The sequence below is a fragment of the Onychomys torridus genome, chromosome 21 (genome assembly GCF_903995425.1).
Source record: "Onychomys torridus chromosome 21, mOncTor1.1, whole genome shotgun sequence".
NCBI classification, from domain to species: domain Eukaryota; kingdom Metazoa; phylum Chordata; class Mammalia; order Rodentia; family Cricetidae; genus Onychomys; species Onychomys torridus.
This window is the reverse complement of record NC_050463.1, coordinates 3,662,377-3,689,547: the sequence shown is the minus strand read 5'-3', so window position 1 is coordinate 3,689,547 and position 27,171 is coordinate 3,662,377. Positions and strand designations below refer to the sequence as shown.

The 27,171-nt window shown below is 41.4% G+C and overlaps 1 protein-coding gene across 2 annotated transcripts in view; it reads left to right on the top strand.

The window, feature by feature from the left end:
* Positions 1-578: 578 nt before the first annotated feature.
* LOC118571401 (zinc finger protein OZF-like) overlaps positions 579-27,171 on the top strand; it is a 31,030-nt gene continuing 4,437 nt past the window's right edge. For both annotated transcript variants that reach the window (XM_036170386.1, XM_036170385.1), the window contains exon 1: positions 579-683. In XM_036170386.1, coding sequence (XP_036026279.1) covers positions 681-683 — 3 coding nt within the window. In that variant the 5' untranslated portion in view covers positions 579-680. The remainder of the gene's footprint in view (positions 684-27,171) is intronic.

Below are 27,171 nucleotides of genomic sequence, written 5' to 3'. Positions count from 1 at the left end.
GCAATGTGAGAAGAGGAGGTAGGGGAGTGGGGAAAGCCAGTTGAAGAGGTCAGGAAGATAAAGTGTTGATGGAAAAAAAATGGGTTATCAGAATGGTTAGTATATAGGGAAGGGCCGCTCAGCCTCTGGCCTGGAAAAGTTCAGGGAAGGGGAAGGGGGTAGGGCATGGCAGCCATCTTCTGACACAGGTAGGGACTGTGGGAGACAGGGAGAACCTGGCAGCCAGTGTCTGCTTTTATAGGTTAAATGCACACCCCAGCCTTTTGGACTAGGTTTGAGACTTAACACCCTGTGTCTAGGAGGAGGGACGGTAAGTGCCTAATGAGTGCAGGAAAAGTTCAGGGACGTCTTTGCAGTTCATGCTCAAGTTCTGTTGCAATGGTATTTTCTGCAAGTCTGAGACAGTTCTCTGCTAAAGTTGGAAGCCAGGGCTAGGAACTACTGTGGGGCGTCCCTTCCCAACGCTCTAGCCTTAAGGGAGTTGCTCCCCCTACTCAGGACGCACTAACCAATCAGGGCTCTTAAGCGGACTGCCAGTCAGAATAAGTGATGGCACTTCCGGTCTTCCCTACGTCTGCTTTGGTTGCTCTGGGTCTGAAGGAGCCGCTCGTGTTTCCTGGTTTGCGCTGTGACCCGCTGCCGGGAGGGGTGAGGAGATCAAGGAGAGCTCGGAATCCGCCATGGTGAGCGAGGGGCCGCCGTCTCTGCGAGGGGAGAAGCCGCGGGAGCCGGGGTGGGGTCCCGGGGCTGTGGGAACCAGCAGCAGGACCTGCGCCCCGTGAGGTCCGTGAGATCCATGCTGTCCCTACAACTCCCGGCTTCTGAATAACTTCCGTCTGCGGGCTGCTGCTACGGCTGCAGAGAACACCAGGGACGTGGGAACTGTGTGTAGATCTTCATTGTGAGGGCACCATGCAGCGTGCGCGCATGCGCCACTTTCAGCATCGCTTTGAAAAGCGGATTTGCTAACTGACAGAGCTCTACTTTCTTTAGTGTCTTCTAGAAGTTCTGCACTTGGCACTGAACCTTCAGGTGTAGGATCTGCCTGCAGTTAATTCTGTACAGGGTGTAACGTTTGTATCATTAACACATTTGCATGTGAATTCCAGGGTGGTCCAGTCATGTCTGTTAGGAAGGCCAGACTTCCTGAGTTTCCTGGCCTCAATGTGTTTAGTTCGACACTGTTTTAATTGTGATTTTGTTTCTAAGTTTTCTCTTATGTTCTATTAATCTCTTAATTCTTTCCCAGACAGTACAATCTTTATTGCAGTAGTATGGGAAGTTTTAAAGCCAGATGGTGTCAGAGAGTGTGCTGTTTACCTAATCTTGTGTTGATCATGTTTTCATTCATGATGACCTTTGTCATCATTTTTCTGTTGGTGATAAGAAAAATTGTTAGATTTTTTAATTGGACTGTTGCTGAATCTATAGGCAAATTCTATACTGACATAATATTTAGGCTTCTTGTCTACAGTCATGGAATCTCTCTCCTTTGATCAAGTTTCTTGGTTTCTTTAATTACAAAGTCATAGTTTTGGCTACAGATATTTGTTACATTTCTGTATATCTCTGGCTTATTTATCTATGATGACCTATAGGAGATATGAGGGTATATGTTTTTAATTTTTCTGTTATCTTTTTTTTTTTCATGTGTATGAGGGATTTGCTTGCATATGTGCTCACAGAAGACAAAAGGAGTCATCAGATCCCCTTCAACAGCATGTAGGAATGATTGTGTGCTACCATGATAGTGTTGGGAACCAAACCCAGTACTTCTACAAGACCAAAATGTGGTGGTAAATGCTGAGGCATCTCTCCAGTCCTAAACTTGACAGATTTTTCAAAACTTTGTGTGTGTGCACAAGTATATGCTGAAAATCAAGTGTTAAGAGAGTTGAGGTTTGCTTATAAATCTGTCTTTGGGGGTTGGGAGATGACTTAGTAGACAGGCTGGTTAAATTTGGTCAGCTTGGCATAAGCTAGAGTCACACTGCTCTGTAGGCAAATCTATAGGGTATTTTCTTGATTAGTGGTTGATGTAATAGGACATCCCACTGTGGATGGTGCCACTGTGGGCAGGTGGTCCTGAGTTCTATAAGGAATCAAACTGAGCAAGCCTTGTTAGCAGCATTTCTCCAGGTTGACAGCATACACAGAATGCATAAGCCTATGGTTTATGTGAGTTAGCAAACTGTTCCTTGTCAGGTCCTCTGTGTATTTGGTAGAACTGGAGACTTGTAATTACTGAAGAGATTTTTCTGAATAGCACTCTTAAGTGTATGCTTTCTCATTATGATGGCACATTAATTCCAGAACAGTTACACCTTCCAGCTTTCAGAAAAATATTTTAAGATAAGGTTTGTTATGTTGACTCTCTTTGCCTTGGTGCCATGATTAGGTCCACAGGGCATTGACCCTGCTCTCCTCAGGACTCAACCTTCTCAATTCTTGATTAAAGGTTTACAGCATCATACTGTTCTAAAACTACCTATTTGTTGCCAGAGTGGGCTGTCTATTGCACTAATTAGAAAAGTATTTGTGTTGAACAGACCTCCTCCATTCAGATGAGAATAGAAGGAATAGTTTATTGTATACACTGCAGGGGGAAATAGGCTAGGCAATAGCTAGATTAGAGGTGGTTTAAGTCAATCACCTCTAGGTGTCTGTGTTTTAAAAAAGGATCTGATTGGGCAGGGTGAGTGCCTTTTTGTGTACTTTCCCAGTGTGCGTTAATTCATACCATGTGAATTAGGGAAAACCAAATTAGTAGGTGTACAATTTTGGGGGGGTGGTTACCTTGAGCCATTGAAATTTCTAATTGGGCAACTCTCATGTTGGTAAGTGCAAGTTTGGTTGTCTCACTTTAGTCAGGTGAGAGCATTGAGACACTGGGCATTTGGCTGTGGCTTGTGTGTGAACATACAGCACTCAGCAGCTAACATTTCACACAGGGCATGGCCATACAGTCTCTATACATGTGGAGTTGAGTTCTGTGCAGGATGATGAGTATAGATCTATTTGCATTCTTCTACATGCAGGCATCTAGTTTGACTAATACCATTCATTGAAGATGCTGTTTTCCAGTGTGTATTTCTGGCTTTTTTTAAAATAAAAAATCAGATATCTATAGGAGTGTGGGTTCATGTCAAGAGTCTTCAATTTTATTCCATTGATTGATGTGTCTGTTTTTATGACAATACCATGTGGTTTTTAATACTATACCTCTATATTACAACAGGCAATCTGAAATTGACCTCCAGCAGTTCTTTTATTGTCCAGAATTGCTTAGCTATCCTGGGTTTTCTGTTTTCCCATTTGAAGTTGAGAATTACCCTTTCAAGGTCTGTAAAGAAATGTGTTAGGTTTTTGATGGGGATTGCATTGAATTTGTAGCTTGCTTTTGGGAGGATTGCCAATTTTACTATGTTAATTATACCAATCCATGAGTGTGAGATATCTAGCTTTCTTCAAAGACTTGAACATTTTAATCATGTAAGTCTTTCATTTACTTGGTTAGCGTTACTGTGAGATATTATATTTTATTTATTTATGTTCTTATTTAAACTGTGAGATATTTTAAATGTAATTTGGGGCTATTTTGAAAGATGTTGTTTCCCTACTTTCTTTCTCATTCCCTTTGTCATTTTTACACAGAAGAGCTACTGATTTTTGTGAGTTAATTGTGTATCCATGCTACTTTGCTTAAAGTGTTTTTCACCCATAGGAATTCTGTGTCATTTTTAGGTCACTTACATATCCTATTACATCCTCTGTAAATAAGAATACTTTGACTTCTTCCTTTCCAATTTTATCCCCTTCAGTTGTCTTATTGCTCTAGCTAACACTTCCGGTTCTATATTGAATGGACATGGTGAGACTAGAAGTCTTGTTGTGTTCCTGATTTTAGGTGTCTCCCCATTTAATTTGATGTTAACTATAGGCTTGTTGGAAATTGCTTTATTCTGATTAGGTATATTCCTTGTATCCTTTATCTCTGTAGAACTTTTATCATGAGAGGGTGTTGGATTTTATTAAAGGCCTTTTCTTCATCTAATGTGTTGATAATGTAGGGGTTTATTTTTCTTTCTGATTGTTTATATGGTGGATTACATTTCTTGAGTTTTGTATCTTGACCCATCCCTGAATGTCTTGGATGAAGCCTACTTGATCATGGGTAGATGATTGTTCTGATGTGTTCTTGGATTTGGTTTTTGAGTGTTCTATTGGCTGTTTTGCATCTATGTTCATAAGAGGAAAAAGTCTTTGATTCTCTTTCTTTGTTGGGTCTTTATTTATGTGGTTTAGGTTTCAGGGTAACTGTGGCATGGAAACTCAGGTGCTGTGTATTATGATGTAAGCAAATACAACTAGACAGTGGTCTTTAGTATGAGTGATGGATCTCACACTACCACTGAAATAGCTACATGTTATTGATAAACTAGATTTTGGTGGGCTAGAGTCCCCATTACAGGAATTAGATGCTCTGAATGGGACAGATGATCAACAAGCTGAACAGTAACGTAGAGGTGGAGGAGTGTGGAGTACACAAACTGAACTGTAAGGTAGGGGTGGGTGGAGTGTGGAGCACACCTTCCATCACAGCACTGGGATGGAAACTGAAGCTGGATCCTTGCCAGGTTTGAGGGTATGAATGACTTTGCTTATGAGAATGTGGATATATTTTAGTTTTTAAAATGGTAGTTGTTTGTTTACTGGCTTGTATGGAGAAGGGCATCCCCATGTCATTGGTCCCCATGTGGATCTCAGATAACTACTTATGTGTGTTGTTTCTGTCTTTCCACTATGTGGGTCCTGGGGATCAAACAAAATCAGAATTCCCAGCCATCAGGAACCTGGGTAGAAAGATCAAGTCTGAGGACACCAAGCCCATCTTCCTTTAACCACCTTTTCACACATTTTCAGTTTCTGAATTTGCTCAGCTCTCATACCCTTAATATATCTAGTCAGTCACCTCTACAGTTCCAGGCTAAGTTCAGTCCCAGTGGATTCTTTTTCCCATGACTATTGTATAGTAAGTTGTATCTTAATCATTTTACTCTGAGTCTGGCTTTAATTTGATACTCTCAAACTCCCAATTTATTTTATAGCATTATAGTTTTAGAAACACAAATCAAATCTTTGAATCTTCCAGATTTTACCCTTGTAATAACTTCTCATGACACTAAGATAACAAGACAGTGGGTACCAGCCTCTTGACACCATCCTCTCAGTTAAGGATTTTCTTATGGCCACTTTTGGTTAAGGATACCAAAGTGTCAAGTTCATTCTGTAAATTCTTTTCTTTACAGCCCAGTGTTGTTAATAGCACCCCTTTAATCCCAGTGCTCTAGAGGCAGAGACTGATTCCTCTGAGTTCCAGGCCACCCTGGTCTAATGGTGAGTTTCATGCCAGCAAGAATATACAGTGTAGTACTGTCTCAACAACACAACCAAAGAACAAAGAATAAAGGTCGCATGTAATTTGATAGGCTGGGTCAAGTAGGTAGATGGCTTAGTGTGCAAAGTGTTTGTATGCATATGAATCACATGAAGGAGAGGGAGAAGGATCACATGCCCTTTTTTCCCTGCTCCTTTTAAGAGGTCACATACAATGGTAGAAAGCACTGCCTCTTTTGAGCAGGATGGCCCAAGGTCATAGGTGGAGCAAATACCACTACACATGACCACTTGGATTTAGTCCCTAAAGCACATGTAAAAGCTGTAAAGAGAGACTCCACAAAGTTGTCTTTTGAGCCCCATAAGCAACATGATATGCTAATGCAACTGTCACAGAAACACAATTATAAAGTATTTAAAAAGTGATATAGGCTGGCCTAGCATTCCTTCTGTAGCTCAGGCAGGCCTTGTGATAAGTTGGTATGTATGTCTATGAACCACAGATCCAGAAGATCCTGTGTTTGTGTTCTTAAGATCTTAAGTTTTGTTTAGATGGATAGATATTATTCCTAAATATACCTGTGTATAGCACATGCATTCAATGCCCAGATGAACCTAGAAGATAGTGTCAGGTCCTCTAGGACTGTAGAGACAAATGGTTTGAGCTGTCATTTGGATGCAATGAATTGAAATTTGTTCCTCTGCAAGAACAGCCAGTGGTCTGAAAATGATGAACCATCTCTCCAGGCCTTTATGTAGATAAGTAACACTGTATTTTTACTCTCAGGAACAACTTAGAAGTCAAAATTAGGTCAAAACCTTTTGTTGCAGGCTGATTTGAAAACTTAATTCTATCTGGGCTAGAGATTGGCACCCCAGTTAAAAGCCCTGATTGTTCTTCATGAGGATTTGGGTTCAATTCCCAGCACCCACATGGTGAACAACAACTGCCTAATTCCAGTCCCAGAGGATCCACCAAGCCTCTTCTAATCTCCAAGGACACTTCATATTTGTGGAGGACAAACATACATGTAGGCTAAGCTTTCATACATGTATAATAAAGTTTAAAAACACAGTTCCTTCTACCACTCACTACTTTCTGTTCCCAGATGTCAAAGAAACCAACTAGCAGCACAGTAGGGCTGGGGAAAGGTATCACTTCACCTGCCAGGTAAGAGATGTCCCAGAGTGAATTAGCTACATAGCTCTTAGGAAAGGGTGGTCTATCCTGGGTGTTAACAGTACAGGACATGGAGGCTATTAGACAGCATTGCATGATGATGATGCTTGGTGGTGACTCTCAGGACTGCAGAGTGGGGTCTCAAATGGAAGGCATGCAGGCAACCTCTTGCACCTGTCCCACATCTGTACAACACTACAGTAGGAAGGTGACCATGTGTGGTTGTCACCTCTGCATCTGTGTGGAAATCCCAGTAACATCTATAAGTGTCATAGGCCCAGGACATCAGTGAGGAGGATTCATACGTGATCCAGCACTTTAGCCCCAGGGGGAGTCACTGCCCAGTTGTGTGTTGAACTGCCTACTCTTAAGATCACATATTCTCAGAGGTGAGAAGTGCCCACAATACACTGTTCCCAGCAGAAAGGAGCTCAGTAATGAGCTGATGGCCATAGAGCAGACTCAGTGTTCAGTCTGGATGCTATGTAAGCACTGCTTGAGCAGGGGTGAGGCAAAGTCCATACACAGAGACAGGGTTTGGTGCATCCTGCTAAGGGATTGATTTGATAGGCCCTATGCTCATGATTCATATTATGATTTTTTTTTTTTTTTTGCTTTCTGTCTCTCTTTTTCTTTCTTTCTTTCTTTCTTTCTTTCTTTCTTTCTTTTTTTTTCTGACATGGAGTAGAGTTAGTTGTTTAATCCAAAAGGAAAGTACCTGGGAGATAAGTAATGCTGTAAAACACTATTTTCTCCTTTCACCCTAAGGGAGCTCTACGTTGATAACTTGATGATTTGGTAGGAAGTGAACTGTAAATGCTTTGCTCCCAATTGCCATGCTGGTCGTGTTCTGAAGGAGTTCCTATTTGATCACTGGTTGAGCTACAACATAGCTAGCTATTTTGCTGAAATTTTTTTAGTTTTGATACATTTTTGTTTTTCTTGTTTTCTGTTTTCTTTTTAAAAATTCTGAATAAGTGGTAATGAGACATCTGTGAACACACATGCCACAGCACGTGTGAAGGTCAGAGGACAAGTTGGAGGTGTGGGTTCTCTCCTGGGTAATGACCTCAGGCCCCCAGATTTGGTTACAGTGTCTTTACTCCCTGAGCCAACTAGCTGGTTCCTGTCGTAGCGCTCCCTTCTAGCCCACCTGTTTCAGTATATTTGGTGTAGTTGCTCTATTTCCATTTTGGGGGTAGAGAATACTGGGTACTCATTCTAGAGTTCTCCCATACTTGACAAGCATCTGTCTATTGAATTTTAAATAAAAAGTTATTTTGAGGCAGGTTAAGTTGCCCAATTTTTTTGTCAACTTAGTCTGTAGCCATACCAGGCCTTAAACTTGTGTGATGCTCCTACCTCAACCTGCCATGTGGTGGGGTTCCAGGATTGCACCACCTCTCCCAACTTAAGTTCATGTGAGAAATTAACAATTTGAATCTGTTCCTTTAAAAGTACTATAGTTAAAGGTATATCAATTACAGTTTTTAAAATCACCTAGTGGTGTCATTAAGGTTTTTTTTTTTCTCTATTATATGGATTCTACCTCTTTTTTCTAAGCCTTATTTTTCCATGCATTAATCCCTATATTTCCATTTTCATATGTGTTTTTGTTTGTGTAGGTTGAAGTTGGGCCTTTTGGGAGCCTGACCTGTTCAAGGTTTTTTTTCAAATGCCATGATGAAAGCACCAAGGAACACTACTTTTATATCTTGCCATGGGCAGACTTGGGAAGGTCTGATCCAATGCTTGAGTGAGCATCATGAAGGAGTCAAGGGAACCAGGCTCTTCATGGCCACTGTGAGCTCAGTCTGAGGTATCCCGTGTTACTTTCTCCAACATTGCTAAATTATCTTTCAGCTGACTGTCTTACTCTCTAACTACAAATGGTGTATCAAAGCTATACATATTACGGAACTTAAGCATGAGCCTTCAGTTTATGTAAGACATGTTCATACCAAACTTTCTAAGTTTTATATTTCATCCCACATCCTCACCCTGGTTACCTTCCCTTTTATGACCCTAGTTGCTGGTCTTTGGTGTCATAGACCATGGTGTAGTGGGAAGTTTCTCAGTCTTGCCTAGCTCCAAGGTCCAGACAAAACTCTCCCACCCGAATCTTGCAGCTGCTTATAAAATAATCACTCAGAGGCTTAATATTAATTACTAATTGTATGGCCTAATGGCTCAGTCTTCTCGCTGGCCAGCTGTTACAACTTAACACAGTCCATTTCTATTAATCTATGCATTTTTGCTACGTGGCATCATGGCGTTACTTGTTCTCTCAAATCTTGCTTCTTTGGGCAGCAGCTTGAAGCATCTGCTGTGACTCCACCGTTTTTCATCTCAGTCTTCAGTTTGAATGCGCTGCCTAATCTCATTCTCCCTCACCATTGGCCAAACAGCTATATTAGCCAGTGAGAGCAAAACATAGTAATAGCACACAGAAAGACATTGGATGTCCTAGCTTGACCTTCCAGTACCACCACAGAAGGCTGGGAAGGTGTTATTGTTTTGACTACCAATGTGCAGCTGAGAGAGGTGTGAGCAAATATAGATGAGCCTTTTTAGAATTGCTGATTCCTGGTGAGTATCAATTAGGTATTTTAAATTTGACCTAGATTGACTGAGTTTCCCCTCAGCTGTCAGACAGAAGGATTGCTCCACTGTACCTTGAGTAATGGTTTGTGTATGCTAGAGACCCAGTGCCCAGGAGGAATAAAGGGAAGTGCCATCTGAGTACAGGAAGACTGAATGATCAAGTTTTAGAGGCCAGGCACAAGTTCTATTACAATGCAAATCTCTCAAATCTACAAAATTCTGTTCCTGTGAGGGAAGCCAGGGCTTGGATCCACTGAGCTGTATCTTTACAACACTCTATCACTAAGGAAGGTGCTCTAGTCACTCAAACCTCTCTAGCCAGTTGGCCTCCAGGAGGACTGCTAGGCCAATTCACCTACAGAATGGGGAGGAAACTTTAGGCTAAGAGGTCCAAGGGCTGTAGGAGGCTCTGGTGTTCCTGTGTGTTTACTTGTGATCTGTTGCCTTTTGCCGAGACCTGTGAGGAGAGCAGGGTGAACTCAGAATCCACAGCATGGTGAGTTAGGGGCTACAGTTTCCATAAGGGGTGGAGCCACTAGAGCCTGGATAGTGTTCCTCCAGGGTGGGGATGCTGATGGGAAGCCATGGCCATATTTCGAGTCTGATGCCATACTGTTTGGTCCCCTGAGGTTTTCAACTCCTAGTCAGAAGCTGACGCTCTGAATGATATAGTTCTACATGTTGCAATTTGCAGAGCATAGGGAGCAGGAACTCTTGGATGGAAATATCCTTGTTGCTGACATAAATATGCAGTGAGCCTCAGCTGCTTTTCTGTTGCCAGGGAAAGCAGATTTGCTAACTTGCTGACCCCTTGTTTCTCTAGTGTCTTCTAAAAGTTCTGCACTTGGCACTGAACATTCAGGTGTAGATCTGTCTGCAGTTAATTCTGTGCAGGGTGTAAAGTCTATGTCATTAACACATTTGCATGTAGGTGCCACAGTGGTCCTGTCTGCCTGAATTAGTAAAGCTAGGCTTACTGGGTTTCCTGGCCTCATTTGTAAAAATTGACTCTATCTTAATTGCAATTTTTGTTTTCTGTTCGGTGTCCTGTCATGTTCTGATGATCTCTTTGTCTTTTGGAAACAGTACAGTCTTTATTGCAGTTGTATGCTGAATTTTCCAGTCAGTTGGTATCATTGTTTGTACTATTTAGTCAGTCTTGTGTTCATCATTTTTCTATTAAGGATGACTTCAGTCATCAGTTTTCTGGTTTTGGTAGAATAAATTGTTAGACATTTTATAGGACTGTGCTGAAAGGAGAGCCAAATTCTGTATTGTGGTGATGTACTGTTGACATAATAGCCAAGATGGCAGCAAACCACAAGGTTGCTTTCTACTCAAGGGTAGCTGAGGCGATCCCATCCTCCATCAGTTACGGGTCCAAGTGGGATCCACACTTGTCAAAGGTTAAATGTGAACTATCACACCCTTTTCTTTAAGAAAACACCATTGTGAGGTTAGCATGAATGTAGGAGGGATGTTACCCATGCCCTTGGCAGGTAGGCCCCACACAACTAAGGAACAGAGGGAAGTATTCCAGGGCCTCAAGCAGAGACAGTTGGGTCCATCCCTGTGTCTTACCACACAGATTGTACTGTGGAAGCCAAGCATTGTCATCCAGGATTTTCACACATCTCCATACCCAGACACCAGATGATGCTTGGCCTCACTTTATTCCAGTTGATTATGGTCTCTGCTGTGATCACACAGATTTCTGACTCTTAATGTTGGCTGGAATTGAAGAGTTTCAGATTTCAACTTGTTAAAATAGTTAAATCCATAGTAGAGTTGTGAAACATTTCTACCCAGTTAGAAATGCAGCTTCCAGATGGTATCATCTACAACAGGCACATTTAACCACACCAAGAGACTTCCTTTATTGTTTCCACCAGACCTGATCCTAGGTTTCCCAGGTTCTATGAAAGAACTGAGTAGGGAGAGAAACAAGGGATAATACCATGCACTAAGAGAAATGATAGAGATGTAAACTTGAGTTTGGAAGTCTCGAATTGTTCAATCTCTTTGTAGATGGGGTGGGAAATGTTTAGTAAGAAATCCTGTAATCAGCCAGAGGAGTTGGCTCTCTCCCCATTAGGAAGAAGTATTTCTTCCTTTTCTCTCTCTCTCTCCCTCTGTCCCTTCCTCTCTTCCTCTCTCTGTCCCCTTCTTTCTCCGTTTCTCTCCATAACTTTCACACTTTTACTTTAGAGGCCTTTCTTTTTAGGTTGTGTTCCTGAGAGGCTTCATATTTGCTCAACACCCTCAGGCTCCTATCTCTGAATTCTTGGTCCCCAATGAGTGGAACTAATTGTGTAAAATTAGGAGGTGTGCCCTTTTCGAGTACTTATGTCTTGTTTGTATAGGTGTGTCAATGTAGGTGGGCTTTGAGATTTTACAATACCAGTTCAAGGCAAGTGTTTCTTTCATCCTGCCTGCCTGTGTATCAGGATGTAACACTCAGCCCCATGCATGCCTCTGAAGCTCCCTTTCAAGGTGATAATGGGCTAACCCTCTGTCACTGTAATCAATCTCCAAATTAAAAGCCTTTCATTATAAGAGTTGCCTTGGTCATAGTGCTTCTTCGCAGCAATAGAACAGTCAGTGAGACACGTTATTTGTGTAATATTTTGGTGTACTATCTCTTCGTATCCTGTCCATGTCCAGTGAGGTTGAATAAGGCTCAATGGAAGTGTAATGGACTGATTTCCTGACCAAACTGTTCACCTACAGTATGGTAATTTCTAGAAAGTCTTTAAATTCTGAGCTTTATTTCTATATTGACCCATTATTCATTCAGTGGAGAGGTGTTGAGGTTCCATGAGTTTGTAAGCTTTCTGATGCTTCTGCTGATGTTGATATCCAGCTTTATTTTGTGGTAGTCTGATAGGATGCAGGCGCTTATTTCAATTTTTTTTTGTATCTGTTGAGACTAGCTTTGTATCTAAATTTGTAGCCAATCTTGGAGAAAGTTCCTTGAAGTGTTGAGAAGGTGTATTCTTTTGTGTTTGGGTGAAATGTTCTGTAAATATCTGCTAGGTCCATTTGGTGTATAATGTCTGGTAGCTCTGATATTTCTGTTTAGTTTTTGTCTAGATGACCTGTCTGTGGGTGAGAATGGGGTATTGACATCTCCCACTATTACTTTGTGAGGGTCAATGTGTGATTTAAACTGTAGTAGTGTTTCTTTTACAAACAAGGTGTCATTTTGTTTGGGGAATAGATGTTAAGTATTGAAATGTAATATTTGGTAGATTTTTCCATTAATGAATATGTAGTTCCCTTCCCCATGTCTTTTAATTAATTTTGGTTTGAAGAGCCACTTCCCATATATTTCATATGCTTATGGTATAGTGTATGAGCAATGAGGCCACACTAGTTATTTTGTTTTTTTTCCAGGACTAGGGATCAAACCCAAGCACCTCACACATGATAGGCAAATAATCTGACACTAGGTCAGCTTTTATCCAGAATTTCCTTTAGCCAGTCATGGTGACTCACACCTGGAATCCCAACCCTGGAAAAGCTGAAGGGGCAGCATTACCACTAGCTTGAGGCCATCCCAGAATGAGCAGAGAATGAGACCTTGCTACAAAAACACAAAACCGAGATCTCACCAAGGCATAAGCTGTGCATATTCTGCTGTGTGTCATTGAAAAATAAAATGCAAAGGTTTCCTAGGCCCATAGGAGACCAAGTTGTGATGCCTGTTGTGTTGTTAAATTTTTCATTTGCAAGAGTTAAAAGATTTTAAAATTACTCTCACTTTACTCCCTCCCCCCCCATTCTTCAGGAAGTTGCCATATATCTCCCTATTGTACTTTGATTTGATCAGTACATTTAATTAGTTGAGCATGAGGCCTAACACCTGTCATCCTAGTACTTTTGAGGCAGATGCCGAAGTTCAAGACTAAACTGGTACAAGAGTGATTAATATTTTGTCATAATATTTCTATGTCTGTGCATGTCTTGTGAAATCTCGTAAGGCTAAATGAAAGAGTAATGGACTGATTTCCCCCCCCCCCCCCCAAATATTCTGTTTGTGGTGCACACATGCCATAGGGCATAGTTGTCAGTCAGAGGACAACTTGAGATTTGGTTCTCCTCATGTTGGAAGCAAATTCAGGTCAGTAGTGTTGACATCAATCCACATTATCAGCTGATCCATCTCTCTGACTCTAATTATACATTTTGAGAAACTTGTGAGTGTATGTTTGTGGGAGTAGCCTGTGTGTAGATTTATATGTGGGACATGCATGATATCTGTATCAGCAGAACTGCCATCATTTTGTGTGTGTGTGTGTGTGTGTGTGTGTGTGTGTGTGTGTGTGTGTGTTTGGAGAAGTCATAGGTGTGTAGGCTCATGGGAGGAGGCTGGTATGGCAGGGGCATTGTGGATGCACCATGGTTCCTGTGTGCAGCTCTTGTTTGACTAGGTAGGTCTAGCACTGAGGGCGACTGTGGTCCATATATCAAGTATCAAGCCACACACAGTTGTCTTGGCTCCACCTCCTTTGCTCTGGTCCTTCCCATCTCCTACTCTGCCTGCTGCTGCCCCTTCCTATGCTGCGGCCATGTCCACACTGACCTCCCCAAACCTCTTTCAGCACTGGCTCCATCTACGTTGGTGATAGACCCTCCTCCTCAACTGTGCCTGCCCTCCACAGACTTTCTTCTCATTTTCATGCCCTTCCAAGGCATCAGCCACACCTAGCCTCTGGTTGATGCTCCAACCTCTAGACCAATGCCTCTACCCTGCCTACCTCCCTGAAGTCTTTGCTGTATACTTGGCAGCAGATGGCATTTTATTATTCTTGTCATAGCACTCACTAATCTTCCAGTCCTATGGCCAATGTTAATCAATTCACAGATTTGCTAATCAATGTATATCAAATATATCATTGTACTTTTCTACCTAAAGCTATTAAGATTCATACAGAATCACATGCTAAATGGAGTGCCTTAAAACAAAATTTCCTTTAACTCAAAAAAATTGGCAAAATTAATACCTTCACAGTGTAAAACTTGTCAAATTTTCTTAGACCTTGATTATCTTCTGGTAAGTACCCTAGAGGTAATATATTGAATGAGATATGGCAAATGGATGTAATGCACATGAAAATTTTTTGGTAGCTAGGTGGTGGTGGCCCACAGCTTTAATCCCAGTACTAGGGAGGTACGGACAGTGGATTTCTGAGTTCAAGGCCAGCCCGTTTTATGGCATGAGTACCAGTATAGCCAGAGCTACATAGAGAAGCGCTGTCTTGAAAAAGGAAGATTTCGATTGATTGTAATACATACATCATTGTATTGACACATTTTCAACATTTCAAAAAGCCACTGCATTAAGTATTAAAAAGGTTCCATTAGTTATATTACATTTTTTATATTTTTCAGCAACCTAGATGGATAATGTTCCAGTATGTATGTCACAAAAATTTCAAGAATTTTTACAAGATACTAAACGTATTTTTGATATCCCTTATACTCCCCAAGGACAGGCCATTATTGAAAGATCTGACATGACATTAAAGCATGTTAATTAAACTAAAAGGGGGAAAGATAGCTCTTAATTTTACAAACATCCTATTCTACTCATTATTTACTTCAACTTTTTTGAATTGTAATGATAACCATCTTCTACCTATTGAAATTCATTGTCAGTCTACTATTGGAGAAGATATTGAGAGTAATGTACTACAATCTAATTGGTATGAAGGGAAAGTATCTTTGCAATGGAAAAAAAGAATGTTATAAATGGGAAAGGGTATCCTTATGTTTCCACAGATACAGGTGATGGTAAGTTTTTAGAAAGACTGCTGAAATTAAGAAATGAGCAAGTGACCATGACTTTAACCTTACTTCCCCACCGAACAAATAGCTCATCTGACTTTGGGTCAGACTCCCAAAACAATTACCAAACCATTCTCTTCCACACTGATTTGTACCTTTCCTACCTGGGGGGAGCCAGTTCAGAAAAAGAGATAGTTCATTATATGGAGTAAAACAACTGAATCCTTGTTCTTGTCCCTGTTAGCGATCACCAGTGCTCAAGTAAGTAAAACAAAAGGTTTTTCCTTATTGGGCTTCTGTTCCTACCCCTCCCTTAAACCCAGTAGTGTATTGGTGTGATCCCAGTTTTCCAATTTACACTAATGACTCTAATTGGATTCCAGGACCCTATGACAGTAGAGGTCCTTTGTTCACCAATGAAGAGGGTTAAATTTGATTTCATCTTAGGATGTAGTAATGGGCGCACTTCCTATCTGTATTGGGCATGATGTGCATTATGTGAAAGTGTTTTAGTAGTTGATGGATTGTTCCACAATAGCTTGTCCTTGTGGATTGTAAGGGATTCTCATACCATGATTAATATTCCACACACTGAAAATTTCTTTAAAGTGTTTGATGGTATAAAAGGGGGTATTATCACTTTTTATTTGTTGTGGTAATCCTAAAAAGGGAAAGGTGTATAATAAATGACTAATGGTATTTGAGGTCATTTTGTGTCTGTGAAGAGAATCAATAATCATATTTGAATAGGTATCAACTGTTAGGTGAACGTATTTTAAATGGTCAAATTCTGAGATAGTATTATCTGTTTGCCAAACAGTACCGGATTTTAACTCCTGAGGGTTAATTCTGCCAGCAGATGACAACAGTAAAGGAAGAACAAGGACAAGTCCCGTTAATTTGCTGGGCTTGCTCATGAGGCAAAGAGAATTGTTCTTGTAATGATTTCGCATTTTGCTGAAAAAAAAAAAAAAGTGAGATTTTTGAGTGACCTGAAAAGAAAGAACTAGGGGTGAGGAAGAGGCCAGTCTCTTGGCTTGGGCATTGGCAGATGTTAATAGACCTTGCAAATAAGAATGAGCAATGAAAAAAATTTGTTTTTGTATAGATGTCTGAAGAGAGACAAATGGTTGTAAAATAACCCTAGTATTGTGCTTGGTTTCAAGTCTTGCAGTTTCTAATAGAGGAATTGTTTGAGCTCAATATGCAGAATCCATTAAAATATGCAATGGTGGGGGGAAGTCTATTATCAAATCTGTGTTAGTCTCAATTCTTTAGAGTAACAAAACTTAAAGAATGATTGTACATACATATATGTGTACACACACACACACACACACACACACACACACACACAAAGAGGATTTATTGGAATGACTTAGGCAACAGTACAACTAATCCAACAGTGGCTGGCAGTGATTGCAAATTTCAAGAATCCAGAAGTTGCTCAGTCCACACGTGTCTATGAATCTGTTGCTCCTCAGTAAACCCTTCAGTCTGGAAGAAATGTGCTCCAATGCCAGTGTAGGAATGGGGTTGATATAAAAGTGAGGGAAAGAGGGCAAAGAGCAAAAGCTTCTGAAGGTGTGACCCAGCATAATGGTACGTCTTCTGGCTTCTGGCTTCAGGATGCAGGTTAAGGGCCTGTGTGTTCCTACCTTACAGATTCATATGAGTGGATTTACCTACTTCAAATAAAGGAAAAACCTCTCACAGATGTGCCCTCCATTTTTTTGTATTTTAGTTCATTCCAAATATAATCAAGTGTACAACCAAGCATAGCCATCACAGGGAAATAGGGCACAGGGACGGGACCAGGATCCCCTTCAGTGAATACAATGCTGAACTCAGAATCATGCTTTGCACAGCTTTTCCTTGTGAGCCATTCTCCCAGCTTCTGATTTTTTATAAGTTATTTGCATAATAATCACCATTACCATTCTATCCCAGGCTTTTCTTACACATTTCTTTTGTTACATGGAGTCCAGGGAGGAAAAAGTTTGCCGTCTTTCCCAGCCAACTGGTGTTCTTTTCATCCATCCATCCTTCTTTCTTCTTTTTTTTCTTTTTGTTCTGAGACAGGATTTGATATAACTCAGGGAAAACAGTCTGACTGCCAGGAAATAACCCAGCTAGAGAGAAATGTTCAGCTGTTACCAAGGTTTTCCAAAGAAAATTCTGACTTAGGTAGGCCCAGCAGGCTAGGCTCTACTAAGGGTTCACCACATACAAATCAAAGAGACCATAAAAGTGATGGAGAATAGAATTATCATCTTTCTGTGAGGTATGTTGGGGGCATATGCATACCATGGGCTTTTGGGGAGAAGAGGTCAAAGGAAAACATTGGTGAGTTTCTCCTTACAGGGTTTAGGTGTGCTTGGGGAATTGAATGCAGGTGCTTTCATATGCCCACAAACAACACTGTTCACCCAGCTATTTCTTTGGTCCAAATTGATCCAATTTAATGTACCCTTTTTTGTTTGTTGTTTGGTTGTATTGTGAGACAGTACCACACTGTATATTCTTGCTGGCTTGAAACTCATAGTTAGAGCGGAGTGACTCAGAACTCAGAGAATCTGCCTGTCTCTACCTCCAGAGTCTTGGGATTAAAGGGATGATGTTAAAAATGCTGGGCATAACACAAGATTTTACACAATGAACCAAAATTCTGGTATTCTTAGCCAAAAGTGGCTGCAAATAAAACCTGTACTGTGAAGGTGGTGTCAAGATGCTGATACCCACTGTCTTGTTATGTTAGTGTCATGAAAAGCTATTTCACAATTGAAATCTGGAGGATGTAAGGATTAGAGTTGTGTTTAGAAATCTAACCCCATAGAATTGATTGGGTGTTGAACAGTGTCAAGCAAAGTTAGAATCTGGATAAAACGATTAAGACAAAAAATATACTATTTCATGGTTTATAGTTGCTCTACAGCCTCGGGCTCCTCTCTTTGAATGCTTGCTCCCAATTAATGGAACTAATTGAATAAAATTAGGAGATACATCTATGTGGGAGTAGGTGTGCCCTGTTTCTATAGGTGTGAGACTGTAGGTGGACTTTCAAAAGACCAGTGCAAGGCAAGTGTTTCCTTCTGCCTACTTGCCTGTGTCAGGATGTAACACCCAACCCATACCTGCCTATGGTGATGCTTCCTTTTGAGATAATAATCAAGTAACTATAGTCACTATAGTCAATCCCAAAATTAAAAGCCGTCCATTTATAAGAGTTGCCTTGATCATAGTGCTTCTTCACAACAATAAACAGTCACTAAAACATACTGTTTTTATAATATTTTGACATATTATCTCCCTATATTCCGTGCATGTTCTGTGAAATCAAGTAAGGCTGAAAGAAAAATAGACTGAGTTCTTGAGAAAGCATTAAGTCTGTTGTACAGTTATTTCTAGACACTCTTTTAATTTCTTTATTTTTTTTATCTTGACCCATTTTTCCTTCAGTAGAGAGGTGTTTAGTTTCCATGAATTTGTAAGCAATCTGATTCTTCTGATGTTGTGGTGGTCTGATAGGATGCAGGGAATTATTTTAGTTTTCTTGTATCTGTTGAGACTTGCTTTTTTGTCTGAGTATGTGGTCTATTTCGAGAAAGTTCCTTGAGGTGCTTGTTGTGGGTACTCACCAGAGTAGACTTCTGGAACATGAGTTTAATACACTGGGTATTCTGGATTCCAGTTTAGCCCTGAGCCTTTTTCAGGTTGAGCTTTTAAACACAAAAACCATGATCTGGGGTGATGTATTTCAGTTAGCAAGAACAGAACTAAGACTAAAAAGCAAGGTTAGTACATTTAGAGACTTTCCATAAATGTGGACTTTGATCAATTAGGCCTTTCTTTATATTTTTGGCAGATGGTGTAGTTTACCTGCTGAGTTTTACAGTCTGAATGGCATTTTCATCATTGAGTCAGTTATGCTAAGATCTTGGGCCTACTGTGTTCTGGGTCCTCTTACATTCCCCACTGGACTGAGTGAATGAATCAAATCATATACTTATCCTGTTTTCATTTAACATGCAGGGCCCCCACCATTAATCCAATCAGAATGAAAATGAAAGGCCCAATCCATACTGATAGAGTAGTTAGCCAGGGGGACCAAGAGAACAGAGACTGGTATCAATTATTTCTTCAACCATGGCAATATTTTGTTAAATTACTCCTGATCAATTATCATTTGGAACAAATGTTTCTTCCAAAGCCATACATACTTTCCTTTATCTCATGAGAAATAAGTCTAAGTCTTTTCAGTTTTGTAGGACCATTTTTGTAAGGGAATCCAACTGCCGATTTAATTCAGAAATGGAAACTTTTAATACCATCTGGTTGTGATCTACCTGTCTACTTAGTTTGAAAAGCATCAGAAAAGGCATATTTAGTGAAATCATTGCTACATGCCCACCAATGCCATCTCAGAGGCTTAGGAATGTTTTTGTTATTCAGATGAATTACCCCATAGAGCAGAACATTAATGTTGGCTGCCCCCAGTCACAGTGAGTTCTGTCAGTTAATGCTGTGTCAGTCTGGTTAGTTCCTATCCCCATGTAGTACGACAGGGGCCAGGTGTTTAAGCATAACTAGCAATCCTGGTGGATTTTTGTGGAGACTGATTAACTCCATCCCCAAGGCACCTTCCTGTGGCATATAATCTGATTCTTCAGTTTTTCACTGTTTCCCAAAGTCCAGAGTGATGGGAGAATGTCTTTCTGTATGCTGTGAATATATGTTACTCTGATTGGTAGATAAATACAGCCATTTGGCCTATGGCAAGGCAGCTTAGAGGTAGGGGGAAATCCAAACATATATAGCAGAAGGAGAAAGACAGAGCAGAGAAGACGCTGCCAGCTGCCACCATAAGAACCAAAATGTAAAGTACCAGTAAGCCATGAGCCACGTGGCAAGGTATAGATTTATAGAAATGGGTTAATTTAAGATGTAAGATCTAGCGAGTGAGAAGCCTAAGCCATTAGGTCATACAGTTTGTAATTAATATAAGCCTCTGTGTGTTCATTTGGGTCTGAGCAGCTGCGGGACTGTGGCACCACAGGAGCCAGGTGGGACCAGGAAAACTTCAGTAATACCAGAATCTTTTTTTCTGAACTTTTCCAGGAGGCCTCAGTTTCACAAACCCAGTGTTTTTTTTTTTTTTTTTTTTTTTTTTAAATAATGGAAACTCCTTTGTTTCTGGCAACCAGGCGTTCCAGCCCCAGGGCATGCATAGAACTGTAAACTCCGTATTTCTATATCAAAAGATAAACCTCCATATCTTTCCTTTCTCAAATACTACCAGACATTTAAAGTGGGATTCAGTGAGCAAAGGTAAAAATCAATATGAGTTACTGGTCTGTAGTTAAATTAGGCAGTACCTTCACTGTGTCTGTCTTTTTAGTTCCCATGTCAAGGCTAAGGGATGTGGGGGTTGGAGCATGACCCTGTTTTCATAAGTTGTAAGATTCAGGAGGAATTGGAGGGATAGGGAGTGGAAGGGCTTGGAGACTTGAAATGTGATGCTAATTAGCCTTTTTAATAAAAACTAGAAATCAGATATTGAGGTGAAAGCTGAAAGATCAGAGAAGCAGAGCAGCAGCCACCAGAGACTCCTTACCTCTATCAAAACTCAGGCTGAAAAGGGCCGAGATCCTGTCTCCACCTCCAGAGTCCACGGATTAAAGGTGTGAACCTCCCAAGTGCTGAGATTAAAGGTGTGAGCCACCACCACCTGGTCTCTGTGGTTAACTGTTGGCTAGCTCTGCCCTCTGATCTTCAGGCAAGTTTTATTTGTCAGGACACTAACAAAATATCATACAACAGGGACCCGATGAAACATTTGTTTTAATGGGTCCATTTTGCAGACACTCCACTTGGCAGCATCTGCAAATTCTGTTTTCTTAACCTGGGTGTGTTGTGTCCATGGTATAATGCCAGCTGTCTTCACTGCCATAGGAGTAGAGAGAATCACCTTTTAGGGTCCTTTCCAGGTTGTATTCTTGCCTACTCGATTGACCCAAACTGTATCATTGGACTGGAACAAGAGGAAACTATTGGTGGCTTCAGAGGTCAGCCTGGTTTCGGATAGTCCAATGAATGGCCATTATGGAGAACTGGTGTGCCTCTAGTTCCTTGAGAAAGTATGGGCTAGATAGTTCTGGCAACTGTTTGTTTCTGAACCTGAGAAGCTGTGGGGGTTATTTCTCAAACATAATCTCATAGGGGATAAATCTCTCTCTATGTGGCCTAAATTATTTCTTTTTGTTTGTTTTGTTTTTTGTTTTTCAAGACAGGGTTTCTCTGTGTAGTTTTGGTGCCTGTCCTGGATCTCACTCACTCTGTAGGCCAGGCTGGCCTAGAACTCACAGAGATCTGCCTGGCTCTGCTTCCCTAGTACTGGGATTAAAGGCGTGTGCCACTGCTGCCTGGCTGGCCTAAATTATTTCAATTGATGGAATTGCTGATGTTCCAAGAACCTCATTTCATTTTATATCTCCTAACAGTCATGGGTGAGCATCTGTGTTGTCAGGCAAGAGAGTAGCTGAATTGATGGCAGTGGGTTTCTCAAATTAGACTTGAGGGTGGGCCAGGAGTAGACCTGGTGTTGGGTCACACAGCGTTGGACAGTCAGTGTTTTAGAGCTCCTCGGAGGAGGGTCTCAACCATGTCCTGGTGTGCTGTCTGTATAAGATCTTGACCAAGAGTTAATTTCCCTGGCCAGCGGAGTTTCAATGAGGGCGACCCACCTGTGGGAGTGAATGAAAGGAACAGGGGACACGAGAGACGACAGCAAGACAGGATTCTGATCAAACTGCAAATGTTATTTTCCTCAGCAAGGCTTATATAGTACAGGAGGGGAGGGGGCAGGAAGGAGGGATGGGGAAAGGGGCGTGTAGAACATGGAAGGGGTACAGGTCATGGGGGACGTGCAGGTCATGGGGGACGGACGTGCAGATAGTGCAACTGCAAGATGTCGGCTAAGGTCACTGGTCAGGGGCCATTTGTTCTGTTGCTAGGCTACCTGACCATCGAATGCTCTTTACATTTGGTTGTCATGGCACCTGACTGTGGAATGTTCTTATCTTTGGGGAGCCTCTGGTTAGTAAACAGGTGTTACTGCTCTGGGAAAGGGCAGTAGTTGTATGACTTGTTCTCTGGCCTAGCTAGTACTTTTCCATAGTTCATGTTTGGTTCCTGACATCTTGGTCCCTGACAGTTAACTGGTTTGTATTCTTTCATTACACCAACAGTAGCTACCATTGCTCTTAGGCAGGTGGGCCAACCTGTGGCTATAGGTCCAGTCATTTGGACAGATATGGCACAGATCATTTCCATGGCCCCAGAATTTGGGTTAAAATCCCATTTTTCTTTTGTTTCATGGACAAAGAAGTGAAAAGGTTTTGAAATATCTGGAAATTCTATGACTGGTGCAGAAGTCAGAACTGTTTTTTAAAGCCTTAAATGCTTTTTCTTTCATCTCAGTCCAGATTAGTTGCTCAGAGCCCACTTTTGTGCTGGTGTGTAGATACTTTGCCGTTCCCACAAACTCTGATAGCCAAAGGCGGCAATATCCTAGGAACTCTGGAACCTGTTTCTTGGTCTTTTGTGTTACGTTCTTAAGTATGTCCTCAGTCCTTCTGTAAGGCTGGCTCCTTTTGCCTCCCCTACCTACTAGCCAAGATAGGTAGGCTTCTACAGTGCTAGCCTTTCCTTTGTAGCCCAAGCTCTGTAAATATTGCAGCAGTCCCTCAGTGGCCCCTTTATAGTCTGTTTTCTCAGGAAAACTAAGGAAAAGTAGGCACTCTGCTTTTAGTGTCTTCAACACCTGGGGTAACCTGTTCAAGTTATGCTGCCCACTATAACCTCTCACAGGGTCTTTCCACTTAAAAGCAAAGATGGATTGACTCACTTCTGCCAGTGGGAGGCTGAAGAATGCATCTTTCAGGTCCAAGACAGCATACACCTGTTTCTCTAGAGGAACCAGTCTCATGAGAACCAGAGGTCCCAGGTTTCTTTATAGGTAGGAGAGGCATATTCCAGGGTAACTGGCAGAGTACCAGGATGCTTGACTCTCCAAGCCAGGCAATATAAACTTCAATTTTCCCTTTTGTTTCCAGGGTCATTGGGTAATGTGTATCTTTTGATTGGATGCATAACTTTAAGCTAGGAAATATTTTTTCCGAGAGAGGGTAAGATACCAAAATTTTGCCGGGTATCTGTAGGTCTAATTGTGTCCCATTATCAGAGAAAGTGAAGGTGGCTTTCAGTTTATGCAATACGTCTCATCCCAATCAGTTTTCTGTTGTTGAAACACCATTGGCAACTTTTGAAATACTTCAGCAACTGGGTCTCCCTTATACCTTTAAATTATTTTAAACCTTTGTAACATTTTTTTTTTTCCTAATACCCTGGCTTACTGTGTGACAAAGGAACTCTATTTAGCAGCCATCTGTAATCTTTCTAAAATGTACTTAGTGAAATTGATTAAAGTTTCCTTGGTCAGTGTTGGGGAGGGGAGAATATTTATTTTTTCTGGTTGTGTTGCTTGGCAACAGTTCCCTTGCCCAGGGGCAGTGATTTCAGAGATGGTAGGTTCTACAGATCACTGCTTGAAAAAGAGACTAATTATGAAAGAGAAAGTAGTGGAACTTTCTCCTTTGCTTTTGGTTTAGACCAGGAAAACATGTCTCCTTTCCTGGGACTGCTTACAAAGTGAAGGGAATGCTCACCTTGGGGGAAACTATTTGTCCCCACCCTGTGTACCTTCATTTCACTTAGATGGCTGGGGAGGTGGGGTCTGAACTAGAGGCCCGGCCCTCCCCACCTCTATACTGGAACCAACACTGGGTGTGAGCAGGAGTCAAGCAACAAAACAAGCTAATGCTTCTTCTCCTAGAGTAGGACAGATGCAGCTTTTTTTTGTTTTTTTTTTTTTTGTTTGTTTGTTTTCTGCTCTGGGTGCCCTCGCAGAGCCAGAGGGATTCAGGTCCTCAACAGGAGGGAGCACATGTCTTTAACTTGGTGGAGGAGGGTTTCACACCAGAGAAAGACACTGGCCAATATAGGGAAACAAAACTGACATACATACAGAGATACACACAGTCAGAGAAGCAGACATACAAGTAAAATAACCAGGGTGTCCATCACATATCCATACCTACACAGACAAAGGGATCCAGTGATGTGTGCCATAGTTGCTGGACACTGTATCAGCATCCATGTTTGACCTCTGCTATGTGTCTAAACAGAAGGTGCCTCGACCAGACTTAACCTTTGGAGGTGACAGAACAGGCAAGTTTCTGATTTGTTTCCTTTTAGGGTGGTGATGTCAGATCCCTCTGAAGCATTAGGCAGTACTTAATCAAAAGGAGCACTGGTATGGTTTAAATAGAAATGGCCCACATAGACTGAATTTCAATACTTGACCCATAGGGAGTGGCACTATTAGGAGATGTGGCCTTGTTGGAGTAGATGTGGCTTTGCTGGAGGAAGTGTGTCATTGTGAAGGTGGGCTTTGACAGCTGTGTGCCTCAATCTCCTGCAGCCGGTTCTCCAGCACTAAGCTTGCTTCTTGCCATGATGATAATGGACTAAGCCTTTGAATTGTAAGGCAGCTGCAGTTCACTGTTTTCCTTTATAAGAGTTGCTGTGGTCATTGATGTCTCCTCACAACAGTAGAATCCTAACTAAGACACCAGGGGGACCTGACTGTCTCAGGTTGTGTACTCTGTAGTATTCCCTTAATCGTTGCATGTTTCCTCTCTTCAGGGGGTTCTGAGACCTCTTGGTGTTCTGAGGTCTCATCTTGGGAACTCAGTGGGATCTCCAGAAATGTGGGTATTCACCAGAGAAGACTGCTCAGACAAACATTTAAGCCAATGGAATGTCTTTATTTAGGATCCCAGTGTAGCCCCATGCCTGTTTCAGGATGAGCTTTTAAGCACAGAAAACATGTTCTTGTTTGATTTACTTCAGTTAACGGGAACAGTTAGCCAGAAGTGGAACTATAGGAACTAAACAGCAAGGTTAGTACATTTAGAGACTTTCCTGTAACTGTGGACTTCGGTGGATTAGACCTCTGTTTTTAGTTTTGGCAGGTGGTACAGAATGTGTCCAGAAGCATGGAGTCCATTGTGCTAAGGTTTTGGGGCCTTTTACAGTGCTGAGATGAAGGTATATTCATTTGTGTTTGGGTGAAATGTCCAGTAAATATAACTTAGGTCCATTCGGTTTATGATGTTTGGTAACTTCAGTATTTCTGTTTAGCTTTTGTCTGGATGGCCTGCCTGCCCATGGTTGAGAGTGGGGTATCGAGATCTCCCATTATCAGTGTGTGAGGGTCAATATTCAATGTAACCTGCAGTAGTGTTTCTATTACAAGTGAGGGTGCCCTTGTGTTTGGGGAATAGATGTTAGAAATTGAAAAGTCATCATTTTGAATTTTTCCTTTAATGAATTAGTAGTGTCCTCCATCGCTTTTTGATTGATTAATTTTGGTTTGAAGAGCCTCACATGCATTTTAGGTGCTTATAGGCATATTGGATGAGCAATGAGGTTGCATTTGCCCCCTGTGAATTATGGGTCAAACCCAAATGCTTCACACACGATAAGCAAATAATCTGCCACTGAGTCATCTTTGACACAAAATTTCTTGAGCTAGTCTTAGTGACTCACAGTTGTAATCCCAGCATTTGGAAAGCCAAAGCAGAGGGATCACCACTAGCCTGAGGCCAACCAGAACATAGAATGAGACCATCCTCCAAAAACAACAATTTTGTCATTGTAGGATCAAGATCTCACCAGGGAACATGCTGTGCGCATTGTACAGTGTGCCCTTGAGAAATAAAATACGAAGTTTTTCAAGGTCAATGGGAGACCAAGTGGTGATGCCTGTTACATGGTTAAACTTTGCACTGACTAGAGTTAAAGGATTTTAAAAAGAATCTGTAGCTTTCACTTTATTTTTGCACTTTGTGGGAGCCCACAGAGGTTTCCTATTGAGACCTGAGCTTGCTTTACATAGCAGAGTTGCATAAGGAGATGGGTTGGCCATGTGTGTGTTACCAGGTGTTTAGAAGGGTCTTCACTTGGCTGTGCTAGGGGGAGGTCTTTTACTCCACCCCTTGGCATTCCTTTAAAAAGCCCTTTAGAAGAGACAGAAGGGGCCGGTGGATCAGGATTCAGGCCTTCCCAAGGCTATCCTGTGTTTCTCTCCCCTCTATACTTCTATCTAAGTCTCTTATCCCTCACTCCTCAGGAGTACCCTGAACAAAAAAGTCGGGGTGTGTCCTCCACAGTCCTTCAAGAAGTTGCCATATATCTCAATATTATACTTTGATTTAATTAGTACATTGAATTAATAGTGTGAAGGCTTACCCCTGTCATTCTAGTATTTTGGGGGCAGATACAGGAAGTTCAGGACTACCCTGGCCCAAAGAGTAAGTTCTAGGCCAGCCAGAGCTACAAAGAGATCCTATGTCAAAAAGGCCACAAAAAATAGAGATGTGTGTAAATATAGGAGTGAGACCCTCTGTGAGTTAGAATTCAATGAGATAGTGCTGGTGAGGTGGCTCAGTATGAAAAGTGCTTGATATGTGAGCCGAATGACCTGAAATTGTTCCCTAGGAACCCTTGGTGGAAGGAGAAATTGACTCCTGGACTTCGTCCTCTGATCTTCAACCTCTCACTATGGCACTCTTGTGCCTGCCCTGACACACATATCATACCAATGTATCACAAATACACACAATACTAGATTTTTAATTGTCTAAATAGGAAAAAAGAATAAACTTTGGCCTTGGATTACACTTAAATTTGTGATGGGATTAAAATGTACCATCAATTTATGTATAGTTTTAAAAAGGTAAGTCTTACAATGAAAATGAAGTGTTTTTGTTTTTGTTTTTTCGAGACAGGGTTTCTCTGTGTAGCTTTGCGCCTTTCCTGGAACTCACTTGGCAGCCCATGCTGGCCTTGAACTCACAGAGATCCACCTGGCTCTGCCTTCCGAGTGCTGGGATTAAAGGTGTGTGCCACCACCACCCGGCGGAAATGAAGTGTTTTATGTGGCACTATTTCTCTATTTTTTCCTAGAGCTCCTTTTAATCAATTGGGACTTTAATGTGTCACCTTAGAGAGACTTTTGTTTTGTTTTTCTTTCTTTTTTTCTTTCTTTTTTTTTTTTTGAGATAGGATCTTTTGGG